At 49.8% G+C, this 19,108-nt stretch overlaps 1 protein-coding gene across 1 annotated transcript in view; it reads right to left on the reverse strand.

The window, feature by feature from the left end:
* Positions 1-19,108, reverse strand: part of pcsk5a (proprotein convertase subtilisin/kexin type 5a) — a 20,584-nt gene extending 1,476 nt beyond the window's left edge. The window contains exons 1-35 of the mRNA XM_068334079.1: positions 19,049-19,108; positions 18,509-18,682; positions 18,224-18,367; positions 17,873-17,946; positions 17,551-17,639; positions 17,260-17,432; positions 16,909-17,112; positions 14,942-15,042; positions 14,710-14,813; positions 14,295-14,415; positions 13,238-13,426; positions 12,677-12,813; positions 12,463-12,585; positions 12,233-12,335; positions 11,773-11,963; positions 11,446-11,530; positions 10,932-11,035; positions 10,711-10,849; positions 10,418-10,533; positions 10,137-10,239; positions 9,612-9,748; positions 7,157-7,357; positions 7,004-7,072; positions 6,876-6,918; positions 6,515-6,657; positions 5,457-5,657; positions 4,713-4,796; positions 4,381-4,579; positions 4,033-4,247; positions 3,666-3,908; positions 2,131-2,367; positions 1,876-2,053; positions 723-940; positions 551-651; positions 84-294 (exon numbers count right to left, since the gene is read on the reverse strand). Coding sequence (XP_068190180.1) covers positions 84-294; positions 551-651; positions 723-940; positions 1,876-2,053; positions 2,131-2,367; positions 3,666-3,908; positions 4,033-4,247; positions 4,381-4,579; positions 4,713-4,796; positions 5,457-5,657; positions 6,515-6,657; positions 6,876-6,918; positions 7,004-7,072; positions 7,157-7,357; positions 9,612-9,748; positions 10,137-10,239; positions 10,418-10,533; positions 10,711-10,849; positions 10,932-11,035; positions 11,446-11,530; positions 11,773-11,963; positions 12,233-12,335; positions 12,463-12,585; positions 12,677-12,813; positions 13,238-13,426; positions 14,295-14,415; positions 14,710-14,813; positions 14,942-15,042; positions 16,909-17,112; positions 17,260-17,432; positions 17,551-17,639; positions 17,873-17,946; positions 18,224-18,367; positions 18,509-18,682; positions 19,049-19,108 — 5,014 coding nt within the window. The remainder of the gene's footprint in view (positions 1-83; positions 295-550; positions 652-722; positions 941-1,875; positions 2,054-2,130; positions 2,368-3,665; positions 3,909-4,032; positions 4,248-4,380; positions 4,580-4,712; positions 4,797-5,456; positions 5,658-6,514; positions 6,658-6,875; positions 6,919-7,003; positions 7,073-7,156; positions 7,358-9,611; positions 9,749-10,136; positions 10,240-10,417; positions 10,534-10,710; positions 10,850-10,931; positions 11,036-11,445; positions 11,531-11,772; positions 11,964-12,232; positions 12,336-12,462; positions 12,586-12,676; positions 12,814-13,237; positions 13,427-14,294; positions 14,416-14,709; positions 14,814-14,941; positions 15,043-16,908; positions 17,113-17,259; positions 17,433-17,550; positions 17,640-17,872; positions 17,947-18,223; positions 18,368-18,508; positions 18,683-19,048) is intronic.

A 19,108-nucleotide genomic window follows, 5' to 3' on the forward strand; every position in this document is an offset into this window, starting at 1 on the left:
TTCTGGAAATCTATTTAAATATCAATTAAAACATTAATGACTTCCATCCCACGATGCATCACTGTGGAGACATTCACGCCTACCTCGCGTCTCGGTGCAGTTGCAGCAGTCCTGCTGCTGCGTGGCGGTTTCTTCCTCTTCCTCCTCCTCTTCCTCCTGGCGGTAGCAGCACAGCAGACAGCGCCCCCCGGCTTCAAGGATGGCCTGACCATGACACGCGGTGCAGTCGGCGGCGCCGGGCCCTCTGCACGCCAGGCAGGAGTCGTGGCATCTTTCACAGCTGTGGCTGGAATCCTGATGAGGGAGAGGAGGAAGGGCGTCTTCATCGCCGACAGACGGCCTGAGTGCGAGGCGATTTATTGGAGACGCGGCCCACGGTGGTAATTTTCTCCCTGCTGTTTGAGATTCCCTCTAGGGGGGTAATAACTCATTCTTTGGCACCCGGGGGCCAGACATTAATTATTTTTGGCCGAGCGAGGAAAGGGCGCGGATGTTCATTAATGAAAAGTCAGGATTTATCAAATTAAAACATGAAATGAATTGTGGGTACCTTCATGACAGGATACTGGTCCACGCCACACCGGGATTCACACGCGCCCCCTGACAGCAGGTATCCAGGGTAACAGGAGTCACATGACCTGGAGTCTTTTCCTGGACAAACAGGATGTTCTTCAGGTGGGTTTCTGCGGACGTGTCACGTGACCTATCAGGGCCTGGGTTACCTGAGCACGTCCTGCAGCTGGCGTGGCAGGGCTCGCACTTCCTGTGGGCGGAGTCTTCGTAGAATCCTGGAGGGCACGAGGGCAGGCAGCGGCCCTCCCCCCGCAGGTAGACGAGACCCAGGGCGCAGCTCAGGCAGCCGTCCTCCTCGCCACTGGCGCACTCGCCGCAGCTCGGGTCGCACCTGTCGCACATCCCTGAGTCGGTGTTTCCATAGTGACTGAGGAGGAGACGGGGGGACGGTGACTGAGTGTGTTCAGTTCCCACATCCACTCAGAGGAGACCCCCCCAGGGGCAAAACAAGACACTTGACATGAACTGAGCATCATGAGCTCTAGTGATTGTAGAGTCCAGTATTCATGGTGGACAGACGTTAAGTCCGCAGAAAGAACGTAAACTTGATTTGTATTTTTACGTGTATTTTTTTTAACTGACGTACATCAGAAGGACTGAAATCTAAATGACCTGAACCTGCATTTTATTAATTCTGTGTTGTTTTAATGTCCAGTAATTATGTCTGGTCAGTCTGAGGGAATAGAACTGTAGTATTTATAGTAGTAATGAGATTACTTTAGTATTTAGAGTAGTAATGACATTACTTTAGTATTTAGAGTAGTAATGACATTACTGTAGTATTTACAGTAGTAATGACATTACTGTAGTATTTACAGTAGTAATGACATTACTGTAGTATTTACAGTAGTAATGACATTACTGTAGTATTTACAGTAGTAATGACATTACTTTAGTATTTAGAGTAGTAACGACATTTAAATGACCTCAAATGTAGATTACAGATTGAAATTTAATAAATAAGGAACAACTGAACTTACAAACATCCTCTCAGAACCAATTATGTTTGTATGTTGAGGACTAGCATTGTTGCATGTGCAGGAACTTCTTCTCTTTTGTTTTTCCTCTCTAGTATTTAACTCTACATTAATTTATCATCACATTAACTTAATCCTGTTGGTTATTTCACCCCAAACAAAACCAAGTCCAGTTAGCGTCATACAGTCATGCGAGCAGCTCTTTACATCTGCAGCTAAATTAGCTTGTATCTGGAAGCGGCTGCGCAGCCAGCCAATGAAAGGACAGCAGCTGTGGTGGCCAGCAGGTCGCCCTGCTGAGGGACCCTGCTGCAGGTGGGCCTACCTGTGCTGGCAGGTCTCCACACACTCCTTGCCCTCTCGGAACAGGTGCGCCCTGCAGGCGAGACACTCGTTTTGATGCTTTCCAATGCAGGACTGACAGGAGGGGTGGCACGGTTCACATTTCTGCCCCGACTCGTCCCCGTAGTAGCCCGGGGGGCATTCGGCCACACAGGTACCATCTGTACCGACAGACAGGTGTGATTATGGCGCCGCCACGCCAGCGGGTCGGGTCAGGACGGGGGGAGGCCTCACTCACTGAGCAGCAGGTGTCTCTGGGTGCAGCTCAGGCAAAGAGATTTGCCCGGGCCGGAACACCGGTGGCAGTATTTGTGGCATGGGTGGCATTCCCCGTCCCGGTCCGCGTACTGATGGGGGGAGCACCGACCGGCTGACGGGGAGCAGCGGCCGTGGACGTCGAGCCGCCGGTCCTCCCTGCAGGAGGTGCAGGAGCCGGCGCCGGGACCGGAGCAGGTGAGGCAGGAAGCATCGCAGTCTGAAACGAGAAGGGGTCAAAGTTCATCACGCTGGAAGGTGGAGCGCTGGTACCGGCCCCGTATCTGATGAGGGACTAGTTTATCTGAAGATAACCATCCTCAGCGGGTGAAGATTCACATTAGAACCTGAGTGATCTGTGTTCATAGTCGGGTTCTTCAGGCGATGAGCTCAGAATAAACCCCAAAAATTTTGCAGTATTTTTACACGAGTGGGCATCGCCTACAACGTCTTCCTGGGAGAAACACGCCGTCCTTGATGTTTTCAAGCGACACAAACCAGAGCAGCGCGTCTTCCTCCGGGAGACGTCTCTGGCATCGCTGTTCTGTTGTCAGCGTTTGACAGCTGCCTGTTCTCCGTCTGAAAGACGCTGCTATTTTAGTCAGAAGTTAGGAGACGCTCCAGAAGAGCCCAGAGTATAATGGAGAAGATGTGTGAGGGGTGATCGGCAGGACAGAAAAGAGTCTATTTCATCCCCCGAAGGAAAAGAACGTGTAATAAAACACAGTATTAACAAAATATACAGGCTGGGACGTGATTTGTCTTCACATACAATCGAACCTCGAGATATGAGTCGTCAATCTGTCCATGTTTTGTTCGACACATGAGCAAAAACCAAGAAACAAGTTGTGTTTCAGGACAACCCCACGTGTTGGCGGATGAATACGACATCAGTGAGACCGCATCTCGTTCTTTACCGCGTGTTGGTGGATGGATACGACATCACTGAGACCGGATCTCGTTCTTTACCACGTGTTGGCAGATGGATACGACATCACTGAGACCGGATCTCGTTCTTTACCACGTGTTGGCGGATGGATGCAACATCAGAGAGACCGGATCTCGTTCTTTACCACGTGTTGGCGGATGGATACGACATCAGTGAGACCGCATCTCGTTCTTTACCACGTGTTGGCGGATGGATACGACATCAGTGAGACCGGATCTCATTCTCGTTAGTAGAGTAAAGACGTAGCTGGTGTGTTCTCCTGACTTTTGCGTTTCTTTTCATTCTTTATCATTATTGATGTAACTTATATATAATTTCAGGTAAACTCTGCATGTCTATTGGTTGATAAAAATATGTTGTTTTTTCGTAATTTAGGGGGTTTCGGAGATTTTTTTCAAGGCTGGAAGGGATTAAAATGATTTTAGTTATTTTAATGGTTAAATGTTGTTTGACTTATAGCTCAGTAATGGAACAGATCCAACTCGTATCTCAGGTTCTACTGTGGTTCTACTTGTGTTCATCTTTCCCTGCTAACCCTACTGAATCTGTCCTCTCGGCGTCTCTCGTACCTTTACATTCTCCTGTTTCAGCCTCCCTGTAGGTGTGGGCGGGGCAGACTTCCAGACACGCTCCATTATGCAGAATGGCCGCGGGGTCGGCGCAGGCATCGCAGTCGTTGTCGTTGGGGCCGTCGCACAAAGCGCAGGCGGGGTGGCAACTCAGACACGCCCTCTGCTCTTTGTCTTGGAAGGAGCCGTGGGGACAGTCCTGAACGCACCGGCCCCCGTGGAGAAAGTGATACTCCTCACAGCCTGGAGGGAGGGGGTGAGACAGGTGAGACAGGTGAGACAGGTGAGTCAAGTGTTTAACATGTTCTCAGTAAAAATGCAGCCCGCTGATGGTTAGCATGATGCTAGTTAACCCAGGTTGGGGTACCTGTGCACCGCCCCAGCAGGTCACACTCCTGACAGGCCGAGGGGCAGCGCTGACAGGCCCCGCCCCGGACGGCGTGAGCAGGAGGACACGAGTTCACACACTGGTGCTCCTGCAGGAGGAGGGGCTCCTCACAGCTGAGGCAGAAGGTCGCGTTCCACCTGCAGGAGGCGCAACCCGCCGCACAACTACGACACACCTGTCCCGCTGGGTAACCCCTGAGAGGAGAGGTCATAGGTCAGAGATGGGAGCGTGGATGCTGTTAATGTCATTCAAATGGAGGTCATGTGACTTTGAACGGTCCGGAGAGAAAATAGGTCCACAGCTTGGCGACGGCCCCGGCCTCCTCACCCGTCACACTCCTGGACGCACCGCCCGTCCTGCAGGAACAGCGGCGCCCTCCTGGCGCTCTGGCAGCGTGTGCAGCGCTGGGCGTCGGAACACTGCGAACACCCCGGGGGGCAGGACCCGCACACGCCCCGCAGCCGGTCGGCGAAGAACCCCCCTGGACACTTGGACACGCATGTTCTCTGTGAGGTCAGAAACCTCCCTGGAGCAAAGAGGAAGAGTAAACATCATCACGGCCGAGGTGTCGCCGCGGGGTAACCACGGCAACAGGTAGATGCTGCTGCTGCAGACCAGAGGGCGTACGACCCCCCCACCCCCCTCGCGTCAGGGACGACCTTTGGCACACGTGGTACACTGGTTCTTGTCCTCTCCAGAGCAGGATTCACAGGCGACGTGGCAGTCCTCACACCCCCCGTCACCTGGGGGGGGGCACACAAAACACTGAGGATGGTGTCGTCTCATCATTTGGTTGTCTAGATTTAACTTTTATGTTTATTTGGGGGGGCCACGATTAGAACCTAAACCAGGCATGGGTAAACTACGGCCCGAGGGCCATGTGCGGCCCAGTAGGTTCAGTAATCCGGCCCGCCAAACTTTTTTAAAAACTACATAATTAATTTAAAGAAATAAATGCAGTTGTAAAATAGTTTTTACAGTTTTGCTTCACTGCCTGTTGAAGGCCAAAAGTTTCTATACTATGTTTTTTAGCGCATTAGAACAAATAGTGAAGTCTGGTGCAGCTTTTAAAGTTGCTGAGACCCAAAGTTTAAGAATAACTTCACTTGTAGGTGTTAATTTTAAACGTCTGCATTAACTGATGCGCTCTTCGCCGAGCCGGAGCTCCTATAATTAAGACGTCTACATTTACACTAATTAGCATCTGTTGTTTTCAGCTCTGACTCATTCCTGGAGGTTAACGCTCTGCAGCTCCTCCTCATCTGAGCTCCTCATTTGGTTGGAGATCCAGGCGTAGCGGGTCACAAACCAATTACCCTCCAAGATTCCCTTCCTGACCTGCGACGGGGCCCAAATCCCTGACCGGGAGAGAGTAATCTGGAACGTGTTAGCGTTAGCCTCACCGCTACGGAAGGTCTTGGCGGGACAGGCCTCGTGTTCAGACGCACACGCTCCGTCGTCCAGCGTCTGGCCGTCCTCGCAGGACAGACAGTCGTCGTCCTCCGGGCCGTCGCACGTCACGCAGTCAGAATGACACTCTTCACACTCATTGGTATCTTCGTCGCCATAGAAACCATCGGGACACTCTGAAACACAACTCCCCTCTGGGAGCAGCGGGAGATGGTCGGTTTCTTCAGATCAGGAACCTACTTCACTGTGAATATTCACGTTGGTTTGATTACACGTCAGGTCTGGGGGGAACCGGAGGAAACTGGAGCTGCATGAAGCTGGATAAGTTAGTCCAGGCTGGAGAACACACAAATCTGGTGTGACTCATTGAAAAGATTTTGGCAAGAAAAATATATGAGAAATTAAAAAATCTGTTGAATTTTTAAACAGATTTGAAAAAAATCTGTTTATCTGGTGGAACTAGACCACTGGAGAGCAAAGAAATCTGTGGCACCCTGTTTTTACAGGCATTAACGTGTAGCATGTAACATACAACAAACATGTCAGAGCTGTGTTGTACCTGTGACAACTCCAGTAACAGAATAAACAATAATAGAGATCAATAGAAACAACATACACCAAAATGAAAACGGATGGATGCACAGCTTCCAAATGTGAAGTTAAAATATCTGGATCGCCCCCTGGTGGCTGGGTGCGAATCTATTTTAAACTGACAAACAATTAAATTTTACTTTTTAATATAGAACAGAAAAACCGTCTCCATCTCGTCTTCAGCTGCTTCTTCCTCATTGTGGGTCACGGGGGTTGCTACGGGCTAATAATATGACATTATATTGTATTGTGTTTTTTTTAAACTGACGTATAATGGAGAACGACCTGACTCCAAACGACATCAGCCAAGGTTTACCTGAACTTAATTGGAATGGAATATTTTTTTACTTGCTGTATTGTTCAGTCAAGTAAAAGCTCTGTCCTCTTTTAAAAATTTTTTTTTTACTACTTTCAGTCTTGCTTCAATCCTCCAGATGTCGACCAGGTGTGACGGTCGTACCTGACAAGAAGAGGTCGGTCTCACACCAGTAGCACTCGTGTTGGTCGCAGCTCACACACGTGTCGTCGCACGGGATGCAGGTCATTTCTTCCTCCACGCTGTACGTCTTAGCGGGGCAGTTCTTGTAGCAGCCATCTTGAAAACTGATGATAAAACCAATTGTTTAGTGGCGTGCGCGCACACACACACACACACACACACACACACACACACACACACACACACACACACACACACACACACACAAATCCAAATGTACTTTCACAGCAAAGAGGTGCGTTTTCATCCTAGTGAACTGAGAAACAGAGTTGGTGCAGAGAGGTCGGATCAGCCGTGGCGCCGGCGGGGCGACCCGCCTTACCTGTAAAAGCCGTCGATGCAGGACAGGCAGTGCCGGGGGTTATCTGTTGGAGGCACACAAAACAACTCAAACAGGAGCCACCAGAAGAAACTCCTCATGTCTGGCATCACACAGGGACCAGAACTTACACAGGACACACTTTTTGCAGCCCTCCTCACAGGCCATGCAGTCGTCATAATCCGGATCCTCCACCTCTCCTGAGAAAACGGGACCAGATAAACCATCAAGGTCGACACGACAGATGCAATCAAAAAACACTCCATCATCACGTCCTCGCTTACCCTCTCCACACTCCAGCTTCACACACACCCCGTCAGAGACGAAGTAGGACGGGTCGCACCTCAGGCAGCGAGACGGGCCGGTGCAGACCCGGCAGGGGGCCGGGCAGCGCCCACAGCTGCTCTCTGCGGTGTGGTAGAAGGCCTCAGGACAGGCGTTCACACATCGGCCATCATGCAGGTAACGCTCAACCCCAAACTTATCTACAGGAAACCATGGCAACAAGTCAAAGGTGGTCAACGCTCCGATTGGTCCCCACAATATTACCCTCATCAGTGGATACTTTGGGCCGTGTAGCCGTTGGAGTCAGATGGAAGTGCGGACCAGATCCGAGCCAAACCCAGAGTAAATATTGACCTGGGTTTGTCACAAGGCCAGAACCACCACTGTAAATGAATACTAATGCGTCTGAGGTGCCTGGATGCCGACCAACTCAAAGTGCTTTTCCAAAACACTCCCACCTGCCATGGTGTTTTGTTCCACATTACCACCAGGGGTCGCTAACACCAAAAATTGTAAAAATTACGATTTTTTAAAAATTGTTTTCCTTTGGGGCGGCACGGTGGCGCAGTGGTTAGCGCTGTCGCCTCACAACATGGTGGACCCGGGTTCGAGTCCCGCTCTGTGTGGAGTTCTCATGCTCTCCCCGTGTCTGCGTGGGTTCTCTCCGGGTTCTCCGACTTCCTTCCACCTCCAAAAGCATGCGCTTCAGGTTGATTGGCCGGTCCCAAATTGACTGTAGGAGTGAGTGTGTGTGAGAGTGGTTGTATGTCTTTGTGTGTGGCTCCGTGGTGTACTGGCGTCGTGCCCGGAGTGTCCCCCGCCTCACGCCCTATGCCACTGGGATAGGCTCCAGCTCCCCGTGACCCACTGCGGCTGATGTAGCGGTGGTAATATGAAAATGACTGACTGACTGTTTCCTTTGTTGTTTTGTCTGTTAGCAGGATTAATGATTAATTCATTCATAATTTGAGAAAATTGGATGACAGGAAGAATACGAGTCACAAAACAATGCATTGAATTTTCATTGTGATCTGGAACTTTATCTAGATCCAGATTTTTGTTGTTATTGTTATTATTATTTTTACTATTACTGTCATCATTACTATCATATTAGTTATTATTATTAATTCATTCATTTTCCTGACCGCTTCATCCGCTTGTGTGGGTCACGGGGAGCTGGAGCCTATCCTAGCTGTCTTAGGGTGTGAAGTGGGGGAAACTCCGGGCATGACGCCAGTGCACTATTATTATTGATATTATTATCATTATTATAATTAATTTTATTATTATTATTATTATTATTATTATTATTATTATTATTATTATTATTATTATTATTATTATTATGGGGCAGAGAGCTTTGCCTCAGACTTTATGGAATATCCCTACAACACAATTTCATCTCCGTAAATGTGGGCAGCCTGGTTAAAAATTACACATTAAATTAGTTTGCTTGTCATTAATAAACAACTAGTTATTAAATAAAATTGTGGATAAAAATGAATGTACTTTTTCACATTTTAAAGTTCATGTCCATGTTAACACGTTAAGATGTTTATTTCATATTTACTGAGTGAAGGACGTTGTTCGTGTGTTCGTTGTGCGCATGCGCAGAGAGGAGAACTCAGCCGCCGTAAAGTTAAGCTGAGATGCGCAGGAAGCAGACAAACGTCGAGTTTAGCCTCTAAGACTTTAATTATATGTTTCAGATATTCAACCAGACCCTCTATGGAGGAACCAGCGGTTATTTTAGGGAAACAACAACAGAAAAGTGTTTTAAAGCGATTTTGTTCCACCTGTTGTTAATTCAGGCTAAGCTAATTGGCAAACATGGCGGATTTAGCCAAAGCAGCTAATCCAGTATGGTACTTCCGGTTTTGGAAACAACGTGACGTCACTCGTGTGGCGCTCTGGGCCACGGGGGTGGGGGGGCGTGGTGACAGAGTGTTACCGGTAACACGGAGAACACCCCCCCACTCCCCACCCGAGGACGCCGGTGTGCCGCCCTCCCTCTGCCCGGGGACCGAGGCTGGAGGACGGGCAGGAGTCCAGGACGATCCGGTGCTCCGAGAAGAGGTACCACTGATCGATTCAGCTGTGACTCACCAATGTTAGTATCGGTATTAGTATTGATCATGATTGATTTGTGTGTTTGGATGCTGATGAACAAACAGAGAATGTTAAATACCCTCCAGCCCTTGATTTTAATGAGAAATCAGAGGAATTTCGATTTATTTTAAATTTCATCTCCCCGTTTACTTTGAGTTAATTAAAAGGGGGAAATATTTTCACTCTGCTGAACTCAAAATATGTTCTTTTAATTAATTTTATATGTATATACTTTTCTAAATAGTCCTATATCTTTTTTTAATATATTTATGTACAGTAGAGTGTTACTTAGTGAGTATTATCTAATAATCTCGGCCTCTTGTTGGTCTGTTGATAGACGCTCACCGGTGTCACAGCTGGTACAGTTGACCGGTCCTGTGTCCAGACATGAGGCACAGGTGTGGTCACACAGGTGACACCGGCCTCCCGACCGGTACTGGCCTTTGGGACATTCCGTCACGCAGCGGCCCCCATCCAACACCCTGCAAGGTAAAGCCGGCGTTTAGCTGAAGAACCACAAAGTGAACGGTTTGAACGGCGTGGAGTCACACAGAGGAGCGGACGGCGTGGAGTGTTTAGAGCAGCACTTTTAACACCTTAAAAAGAGTAAAGATGTAATCAAGTTATAACCTTTAACTGTTTAGCATTTTTTAAATTAATCTATTGCTAAAAACATTCAGTGAGTCTCACAGGTCTGTAGCAGTCAGTGGTTTTTCTTCTTATCTACTCATCACCTGGTGATTTCAGGACGTTTCTTTAAGCAGAGCTCTAAATATGAACACGCTGCAGCGTGAATGACATCACAGTGGTGTGTGTCAGTGAGTTCAGGGCAAACTCGTTTTGCTCCAGGCCTTGAATCTAAAACCTCACCTTGAGGAGTCGCAGCTGATGCAGTCGTCTACCTGTGGCCCCGTGCACTTCAGACACGTCGCATCACATTCGTAACACTTTCCCTCAGCATCCTGGTACCGTCCTGAAGGACATGCACTGACACATTAATATACCACACACACACACACACACACACACACCATATCCATGTATTTATCACCCTGGTGTGTGGAGGTAAACATGCATATTTGATATTTATTCGGTTACAGCGACTATAATAAATCTAACAGCTAGACTCAACAAGAGGATGGCTGACTGACCCTCTGTGCACTCCGTGTTAACAACACACACTCCCCCCTGCAGGCTGTAAGCGCTGGAACAGCTGCTGCAGTCCCCCCGGCTCGCCCCCACGCAGGTGAGGCAGCTGGCGTCACACCTGAGGAGCAGAGCAACGAGCCTGAACACACGCGTGTGCCGAGATCTGCACCCAAACAGACACGCGGCGACAAATAGCAGTGCGCAAACACACCGCGAGCAGCCGGCCACCAGAGAGACGCCTGCTATCAGCAGATAAACACACCGCCCACACCTGAACACACACCGGCGGGCTCACCTCCTGCACACCCCGTGGCCGTCGGCTCGCTCTGGGTGGGGCTGAGTGGGGTAGAAGCCAGAACTACAGGAGGGCACACACCTCCACTCCTCCATCAGGAAGCCCTCTGCGCAGCGGTCGCACGCTTCAGCGCCGGCGCCTGACGCCGCGAGGAGGAGGAAACAGATTTAGCAGACGCCACGCACCCGCCTGGCTTCCTTTGCGGCGGCCTTTGCTCTCACCTGCACAGGTAGAGCAGGCCTGGTGGCAGGGCTCGCACGTGCCTTCCTGCTCGTCGTGGTAGAACCCAGCGGTGCAGCTCTGCTGGCATCGATTCCCCTGCAGACTGGAGCATGTAGCACGTCTGGTCATGTGACCCGATGCTACTCCACACACTCCTAACTTTTTAACAACGTGCTGTTTGGCAGACGCGTTTTCTACTTTGCAAAATGGAAACGATCCATTTTTGCTTCTCAGGGATGTGCTGAACAGGTTGGTTTGAGTTAAAATCGTCGTGGCGTTCTCTAATTGTTGTGGCGCTGCTGTGTGTGTGTGTGTGTGTGTGTGTGTGTGTGTGTTTGTGTGTGTGTGTGTGTGTGTGTGTGTGTGTGTGTGTTTGTGTGTGTGTGTGTGTGTGTGTGTGTGTGTGTGTGTGTGTGTGCAGAGGGAATCAGTATTCTTGGCGGAGGGAAGAGGAGAGACGGAGCGGTGTTTACCGAGCAGTTCATTCCAGCGCCTTCAGAGAATTTGCCTCACCTCGTGTCTGGTTTGCATTCCGTGCAGATGCTGTAGGAGGTGCACTTAAAGCAGTTTTCGCTGCACCTTCTGCACATATTTGCATCTGTGGTGGGGGGGGATAGAAAAACGAAACGCACAGAATACACATCAGAGCGATCCATCTCACCCACACACCCCCCTCGACTGCAGTTCCAGCAGCTGACTATTCATTAGCAGGCTCGCGCGGAGCTGCTTCCAAACAATGATCCTCTACGCGTCCCTCCCCAGTGTCGACTGCACGTTATCGTGCATCAAAAGTGACAAGAGTGTGAGGTGATTGGGCGGATTGGACCCGATAAATCTGACCGTGGTCCAGGTAGTGGTCGTCCCCGCAGACAGCCGTGCAGGTGTTGGTGCCCTCGGTCAGGTGGAAACCTGGCTGACAGGAAGTGCACTGGTCGCTACGACTCCCCGTGCAGCTCTCACAGGAAGAGTAGCACCTCTTGCACCGCCGCCGGTCCTCCCAGAAGCCTCTGGGGCACTCAGACACGCACATCCTGTTTCACAGACATGGACCGGAGCACATAAAGGACAGGAGGTGTGACCATGTGAAACCACAGGACACTTTCTAGCTTCTCACCGATGTACCACAACACAAACACTCGGTTAAACGACAGCTGATTGTTTATGTGTGTGTGTGTGTGTGTGTGTGTTGGTGTGTGTGTGTGTGTGTGTGTGTGTGTGTGTGTGTGAGAGCCACACGCTTTGTCTCATGCAAATGCTGCACAGTCACATCTGGATCTGTTGTGTGCGTGATCATGCTAACCTTGTGCTGTTCTTGAACTTGAGAAAAAAGTGTGAACACGTGACGCACCGCTGCGGGCCGGGCCCCTCGCACCCGTCGTCACTGCATTCTGGGTCACAGGGTCCTGCAAGGGCAAACGCTCGCAATGTCACAGCATCGTCATGGCGACAGCGGAGATGCTCTTGAATCTGAACTGCCTGAACTCGCCACCGCTCGGAATCTGCATCAGGAGCGAGCGTTCGATGACTCACCGCTGAATTCCTCCGTGACGTCACCGTCCGGCGGCGTCTCGACCGATCGGGCTCGCCGGCGACGCGCGGGGTACGGCGGCTCGGCTGTACCGTAAATCACCAGCGACCAGTCCTGGAGCGTCCCTGAGGACCCGACGGGCAAACGGAAAGGGAGCGAGATGAGAGGCCTGCGTTTATCTGCTGCTCTGTGACGTCACAGAGAGGAAGAGCTGACCTCGACCAGCGCCGGCTCGCTTTGGGGACGGAGTATCCTGGATTTTCAGAGTCCATTCTCCCACTGCCTGCTCCCCCCAGCAGTGAGTAGTCATGAATTCCCAGTTCCGAAATCCCTTGGTGGAATCATCAAGAGGCCTACAACACAACCAGAGGACTCAGGAATATCAGAGGCATCTAGACACACGTGCTAGCAGCGCTAATGCTGATCCTTAAACTTTCTTGTCCTGTGACTGTCAGTGCATTGAAGTTATTCATATTTTGAGCGTCCTTTTTTAATTTGTGGTTAATTGAAAGTAAGCAAGTGCAGAAACTTGGCTGCTAATTCTGCAGTTGCCTGATTCCCAGTGATTTTCTACTGGTTGTTACCAAAATCATCAGTTTCCCTCAAAACGAAACAAGATGCCAAATTGCAACGTTTAGTGCTCGGTTGTTGTGGAAACAAACAAAAGTCTCAGGATCCGAACACACGGACATGCAGACATGTGGTGAAGGATGGGGAAGGATGGAATATCTGACTTCACAAATATTGTGCTGGTGATTGAGCATCGCTCTGAGTTACCTGTTATCTAGCAGCTGCGACACTGTGCCGGAAGGTGATGTGAGTGTGATGGAAAGGTCGCCGCGGCGACAGTGAGCGATGGTGACACGAACGACGACATGCTCTACGTAAACAACGTGCTGCTGATGCTCGTCAGCGCAGCCCGAAGTCTGGAAAACGGACGTCACCGCCGAGCCAGGATGGATGGTTCTGTCAGGACAGGAGACGAGGAGGCAGGAGACGAGGAGGCAGGAGACGAGGAGGCAGGAGACAAGGAGAGAACAAGGAGGCAGTAGACGAGGAGACAAGGAGAGAACGAGGAGGCAGTAGACAAGGAGGCAGGAGACGAGGAGGCAGGAGACGAGGAGACAGGAGACGAGGAGGCAGGAGAGGAGGAGGCAGGAGACAAGGAGAGAACAAGGAGGCAGGAAACGAGGAGGCAGGAGACGAGGAGGCAGGAGACGAGGAGGCAGGAGACGAGGAGGCAGGAGACGAGGAGGCAGGAGACAAGGAGGCAGGAGACGAGAAGGCAGAAGACCAGGAGACAGGAGACAAGGAGAGAACGAGGAGGCAGGAGACAAGGAGGCAGGAGACAAGGAGGCAGGAAATGAGGAGGCAGGAGACGAGGAGGCAGGAGACGAGGAGGCAGGAAACGAGGAGACGAGGACAGAACGAGGATGAAGAAGACGAGGAGGCAGGAGATGAGGAGGCAGGAGATGAGGAGGCAGGAGACAAGGAGGCAGGAGACGAGGAGGCAGGAGACAAGGAGGCAGGAGACGAGGAGGCAGGAGACGAGGAGGCAGGAGACAAGGAGGCAGGAGACGAGGAGGCAGGAGACGAGGAGGCAGGAGACGAGGGGGCAGGAGACGAGGGGGCAGGAGACGAGGGGGCAGGAGATGAGGGGGCAGGAGACGAGGGGGCAGGAGATGAGGGGGCAGGAGACAAGGGGGCAGGAAGGACATGACGCCTGTCAAAGTGTGTGAGACTCTCAGAGAGGAATCCTCTGAGATGTGAGGCAGGAACGGATAAAAGGAGGAACAGGAGGAAGCTCGTCTTCAAAGTGCAGTCGGTGCCATACCTGCTCAGGTGGGTGGGGGCCTCCTCTGCACAAACATGCTGGGGAGGGACTCGTGTCCAACGCTCAGCCTCCTTCACCATCCTCTCAACATCTAGCAAGCCAAAGCCGTACAGATGGCTCACTAACACACACACACACACACACACGTAAATACACCACATTAGCTGGGGCATAAAAGGTGCTCGCTTATGAAAGACATCAGACACTCCTGGGATTCGTAGGCGTTTATTACCGCTCTGCTCTCAGTCTCTCATTATTCTGTGTTCGCTGTTTGATAGTCGCCCAAAAAAGAAACGAAACAAAATACGCCCGTCAAACCTAACTTAGCTTTGAAAAGTTATTTTTTTGCGGGGGTGTGTGTGTGTGTTACATTCAAAAGTGACTTCATGCAATTATTTGGGTTCCGGACAGCCACCTTTGTGTCCCGCTCCGTTAACATGCCAGTCCAGAGCGCTGAGACGCTGAGCTCGTGATGTCCGGACAATAATGTGCTGCACATCCCTCCAGGTTAGTAATGGGCTGGGGAAAGGTCAGACAGAGAGAAACGTATTTTCGTTAGCAGGCTGTCTGGACTGTGTGTGTGTGTGTGTGTGTGTGTGTGTGTGTGTTTGTGTGTGTGTGTGTGTGTGTGTGTGAGAGCTGTTTACTTGGCCTCCAACATGAGCGCGATGGCGCCGGCAGCCGTGGAGGAGGAGAAGGAGGTGTGAGGTTTAGCCAAGCTGCAGCTCCGCTCCGGACCCGGCGTCACCTGTGGACGACACCAGAGCGTTTTAACGGCGTTCACCTGCTGGGGTGTTAACCTGTCCTGAGTCGACACATGAGCTTCAGCTCCACAGCGCCGTCGTCTGCCCTCATATTAGGAGGCAGGATCATAAATGTGAGGTGATGAAGGTAGCTCCAGTTTCCCCTTCGAAAAAAGTGTGATTTGATTCTATTTGAGGCGTGTGATTATGAGTTTATTGTTTTTATTTCCTCATAACTATTTCTGCACAGCAGCCTGCATTAGCCTCAAGCTGTTGTGTTTTGTATTCTGGTCGAGCAAAGCTAACAGACTCAATAAGAGTTTAAATGGACGAGATATTAGTCGATGTGTTTTCAACAGTGGCAGTGGGGGTGGTGTGTGTGTGTGTGTGTGTGTGTGTGTGTGTGTGTGTGTGTGTGTGTGTGCTGATTTTGTTTAATTTTTTTTAACCTTAATTCTTTTTTACATACTTGCTGCTTGTAAACCCAGTAGTCATGGTAAAGTGTATTGTGGATAGTATTGTATAGATATGCTTACCATTGCATTTATATGGCAGCACATGACAATATACTATAGGATTGTAATTGTATAGTATAGTAATAGTACAGGATAGTATTAGCATCTTGTAGTATTAGTGTAGTATATCGTAGTGTTAATATAATATTTAATATGAGTTTAATATTTGTACAATAGCATACTATAGTGTAGTGTTTGTGCACTATTAGTTTAGTGTAGTATTTAGTGTAATGTTTGTATAGTATAGTGTAGTATTACTGTAGTGTAGTGTTACTATAGTATAGGGCAGTATTAGTATAGTGTAGTATTAGTTTAGTGTATTATTAGTTTACTCTAGTATTAGTTTAGTGTAGTATCAGGTTAGTGTATTATTAGTTTAGTCTAGTATTAGTTTAGTATTAGTTTAGTCTAGTATTTAGTGAAGTATTAGTTTTGTGTATTATTACTATAGTATAGGGTATTGCAGTAGTGTAGTATTACTATAGAATAGGGTATAACAGTAGTATAGTACTGCTATAGTATATGAAATTTTTATCACAAATTTCCGCACTGAGGGATGATTAAAGGTTATCTGATCTTAGAGTATTACAGTAGTATAGTATTACTATAGTACAGGGTATTAAAGTAGTATGTAGTTTATAGTATTACAGTAGTATTGTCGTGGACATTGTGTGAAACCCTGACGATCTTTCTTTGTGACTGCGGATCACATTTATTTAAACTGGTCTTCTCAGTGATCAAAGGTGTGTGTTCCTGATGGAGGTGTGAGTCGGTGTGTCACGTATTCATCCACCCAGAGTCCACAGAATCACACGCTGTGCAGGATCATTACTGTCCGTCTTCCTGCTCACGCAGAAACCCTCCTACCAGTGAAGACAGTCCAAAGTCGAGCAGGAAGAAAGCTGCTCACCGTCCAGTTGGTGCTGCAGGCCCCTAACGCCGCAGGAGTCGTTAAATCTCCTTCAAAGGAAGTCTTCTGATGTGGTACAAACTTTATCTTTGTACCACAAACTTCCTGTTTGTCCGGGGCATATTGGCGTGATTGACACGTGTCTCACATCATCACACTCAACAGCAGATGTTGTTGCTTGCAGCTCCTACCTCATTTCTCAAATGTGTATTTTCTGACTTTTAGCAGCTGGTTTTCACGTCTAAAATAAACTCTCCTGACATTCCTGAAAGTTCAGCCAAAGTCAGGAATGTTATCCAGTCATTTAATGAGATTAAAACATCAACGAGCCTCCATCTCTTATCATTTATTTGTTAAAGTAATAGCCTTTCTGTGGTCACATTCTATTTAACCCTTTGTCCAGCGGGGTGTTGGATAACCACAGTGTCGTTCACAGCTGTACTCACTATTTGCGTCTCCTCGGCGGTGAGCGCTGCCGCTAGCGTGGCGGCGCAGCGCTCCAGGTGGCCCTGCTGGCCTCCACGCAGCGCACCGCTGCTGATGGAGATGGTGTAAATGCTGCTGCCGTAGCCGTCACAGGAACAGTGGTCGCCTCTCTGCCCTCCATTCCCCGATGCCCAAACGAAGATGGAGCCCCTCCCACGCCGGCCCTGCAGCAGACGGCGGTGATTCATGTATTAATGGCATTTGCGCATCGCTCAGGAGGAATAAACAGCCGCGGGGGGGGGGACACAGATGCTAACAGCATCGACATGCTTCTTTCACACGCCAGGTCGTCGTCGATGTTTGTTCCTCACTGTTTTGATGCCGCTGCGTAAAGCGAGACGAGCCAGCGTCCCGGGCCCCTCCACAGTGGCGCCGTCATCCCGCGGCCCCCAGCTGGCTGAGTAGATATCAATATACTGCTTTCTGAAGCTGAGTGATTGGGCTTCAACCATGTCTGTCACGTCTCCATCCAGCATACGGATGCCTACGAAGCAAATGAGGGGGCATACGAGCAATTACAATGTTTGGATCCATTACGGGGACAACTCTGACCTCCAAAAGCTCTTCCGGCGTTCCGGCTCGGCGGCGTCACGTGAACTCACCGCCCAGCCGAACCTGGAAAGCGACGCCGACCGTGCAGAGAGAGTTATTTCCAGCTGCAGCAATCACTCCTGCACACTGAGTCCCATGGCTTTGAAAGAAAGGAGGAGAACATCACAACGTGAGGTTAGATGCGTATGCATGAGGAGAAGATGGGCTATTTCCATCACATCAAACCAGAGAAAAGACGGATTTCTGACTGGGGAATTTGCATATCCATACATGCACGTAATTACTGAAAAAAATTGAAGGGAAAGTGTGCATTAAGTAAGACTACGAATACGAGGAGGAAAGGAAACGGGACTAGAAGTAAGAAGTACTCACAAGTTGGAAATATTGGAATAATCGGGAGAAGGGTCCGGGTCGTGTCCGTTCACATCATAGCTGGCGAGAGGATCCTAAAGCAGACGGATGGCAGAAGTAGCTCGTAACATTGTGAGACACCAGCAGCTATCCGTCTCCGTTCCATCAAGCGGAGCACAAAGAGCCTTATTGAGTGGATCAGACGTCTAATGTCCAGTCCCATACTCTTGGCTGGCCTTTGCAAATCTTTGGCCCAAAAGCTTTGCCTGCAATATCTGTCTGGGCTCGGCGCTCCGACATGGCGAGCGCTGCCAAATGACTTATGATTAATGTCCCCGTCCCCAGAACGGCGTCCCATCCCAGAGCACTTACATAATTTGGCTTCAGATCTGGATGTTCCGTCTCAATTCCGTCATCCAGGACAGACACCACCACACCCTTCCCAGTGTAACCCCTCCTCCAGGCACCAGCGACGTTCATACTCGCCGGGCAGCGCTGGGACTCGTCGCTGCAGTCCTGGGGAGCAAACAGCAGGACGTTCAATTCAGCCAATGGGGGAAGAGAATAAATCGGGGGCTATTTTAGTTGTTGTCTGTCTGGGTTTATGTGTCCATGTTTCAGACTTGGGTGTAGTAAAGGGAAGAACTCCCGACTCACGATGTACCAAAGGCTGGTCCGCATGGATCCGTTATGGAGCGGCAGCTGGAGGCGGCCAGAGGGGGGCTGGGCGGCGTGAAGGTTTCTTGTTTTTGAGTGAATGGAGACAATGTTTCCGAGTCGGGGGTTCCTCTTCACTCTCTCAAGAACCACCTGCTGTTGGAGCCAGTCCACCTTTACAGGAACACATTGGGGACAGGTGTAGGTGGAGTTTGATTACCGTTACCTCCATACTATGACCTACTGGATGCTTCCTGTAACTTATCCTTGTTAGCGAGCACACCGCTAATAAAAATGGAACGTTTTCACAGCATTAACTAGAAAACTCTGCATGGAACTGTGGTGGTAGATGTGTCTACGTTGGAGTCCTATACTGCACATTCTGTTCTTGTTCGCAGCTTGAGGTCTTGTGGTTGTGCCAGTGTGTGTAAAAGGTCATGATGTAAGATTAATGTGTGTGTGCTTTGGTGTATACATCTGCAGGCAGGCCTGATCAATTATCCAGTAGTCTCCTGGCGCCCCCATATCCTTTTACTTTACCTCTGCCTCCTTGGCGATGGCAGCGGTCACCTCTTCGCTGGGCGCCGTGGATCGCGTCAT

This window comes from Antennarius striatus, chromosome 15, assembly GCF_040054535.1.
Source record: "Antennarius striatus isolate MH-2024 chromosome 15, ASM4005453v1, whole genome shotgun sequence".
Classification (NCBI taxonomy): Eukaryota; Metazoa; Chordata; class Actinopteri; order Lophiiformes; family Antennariidae; genus Antennarius; species Antennarius striatus.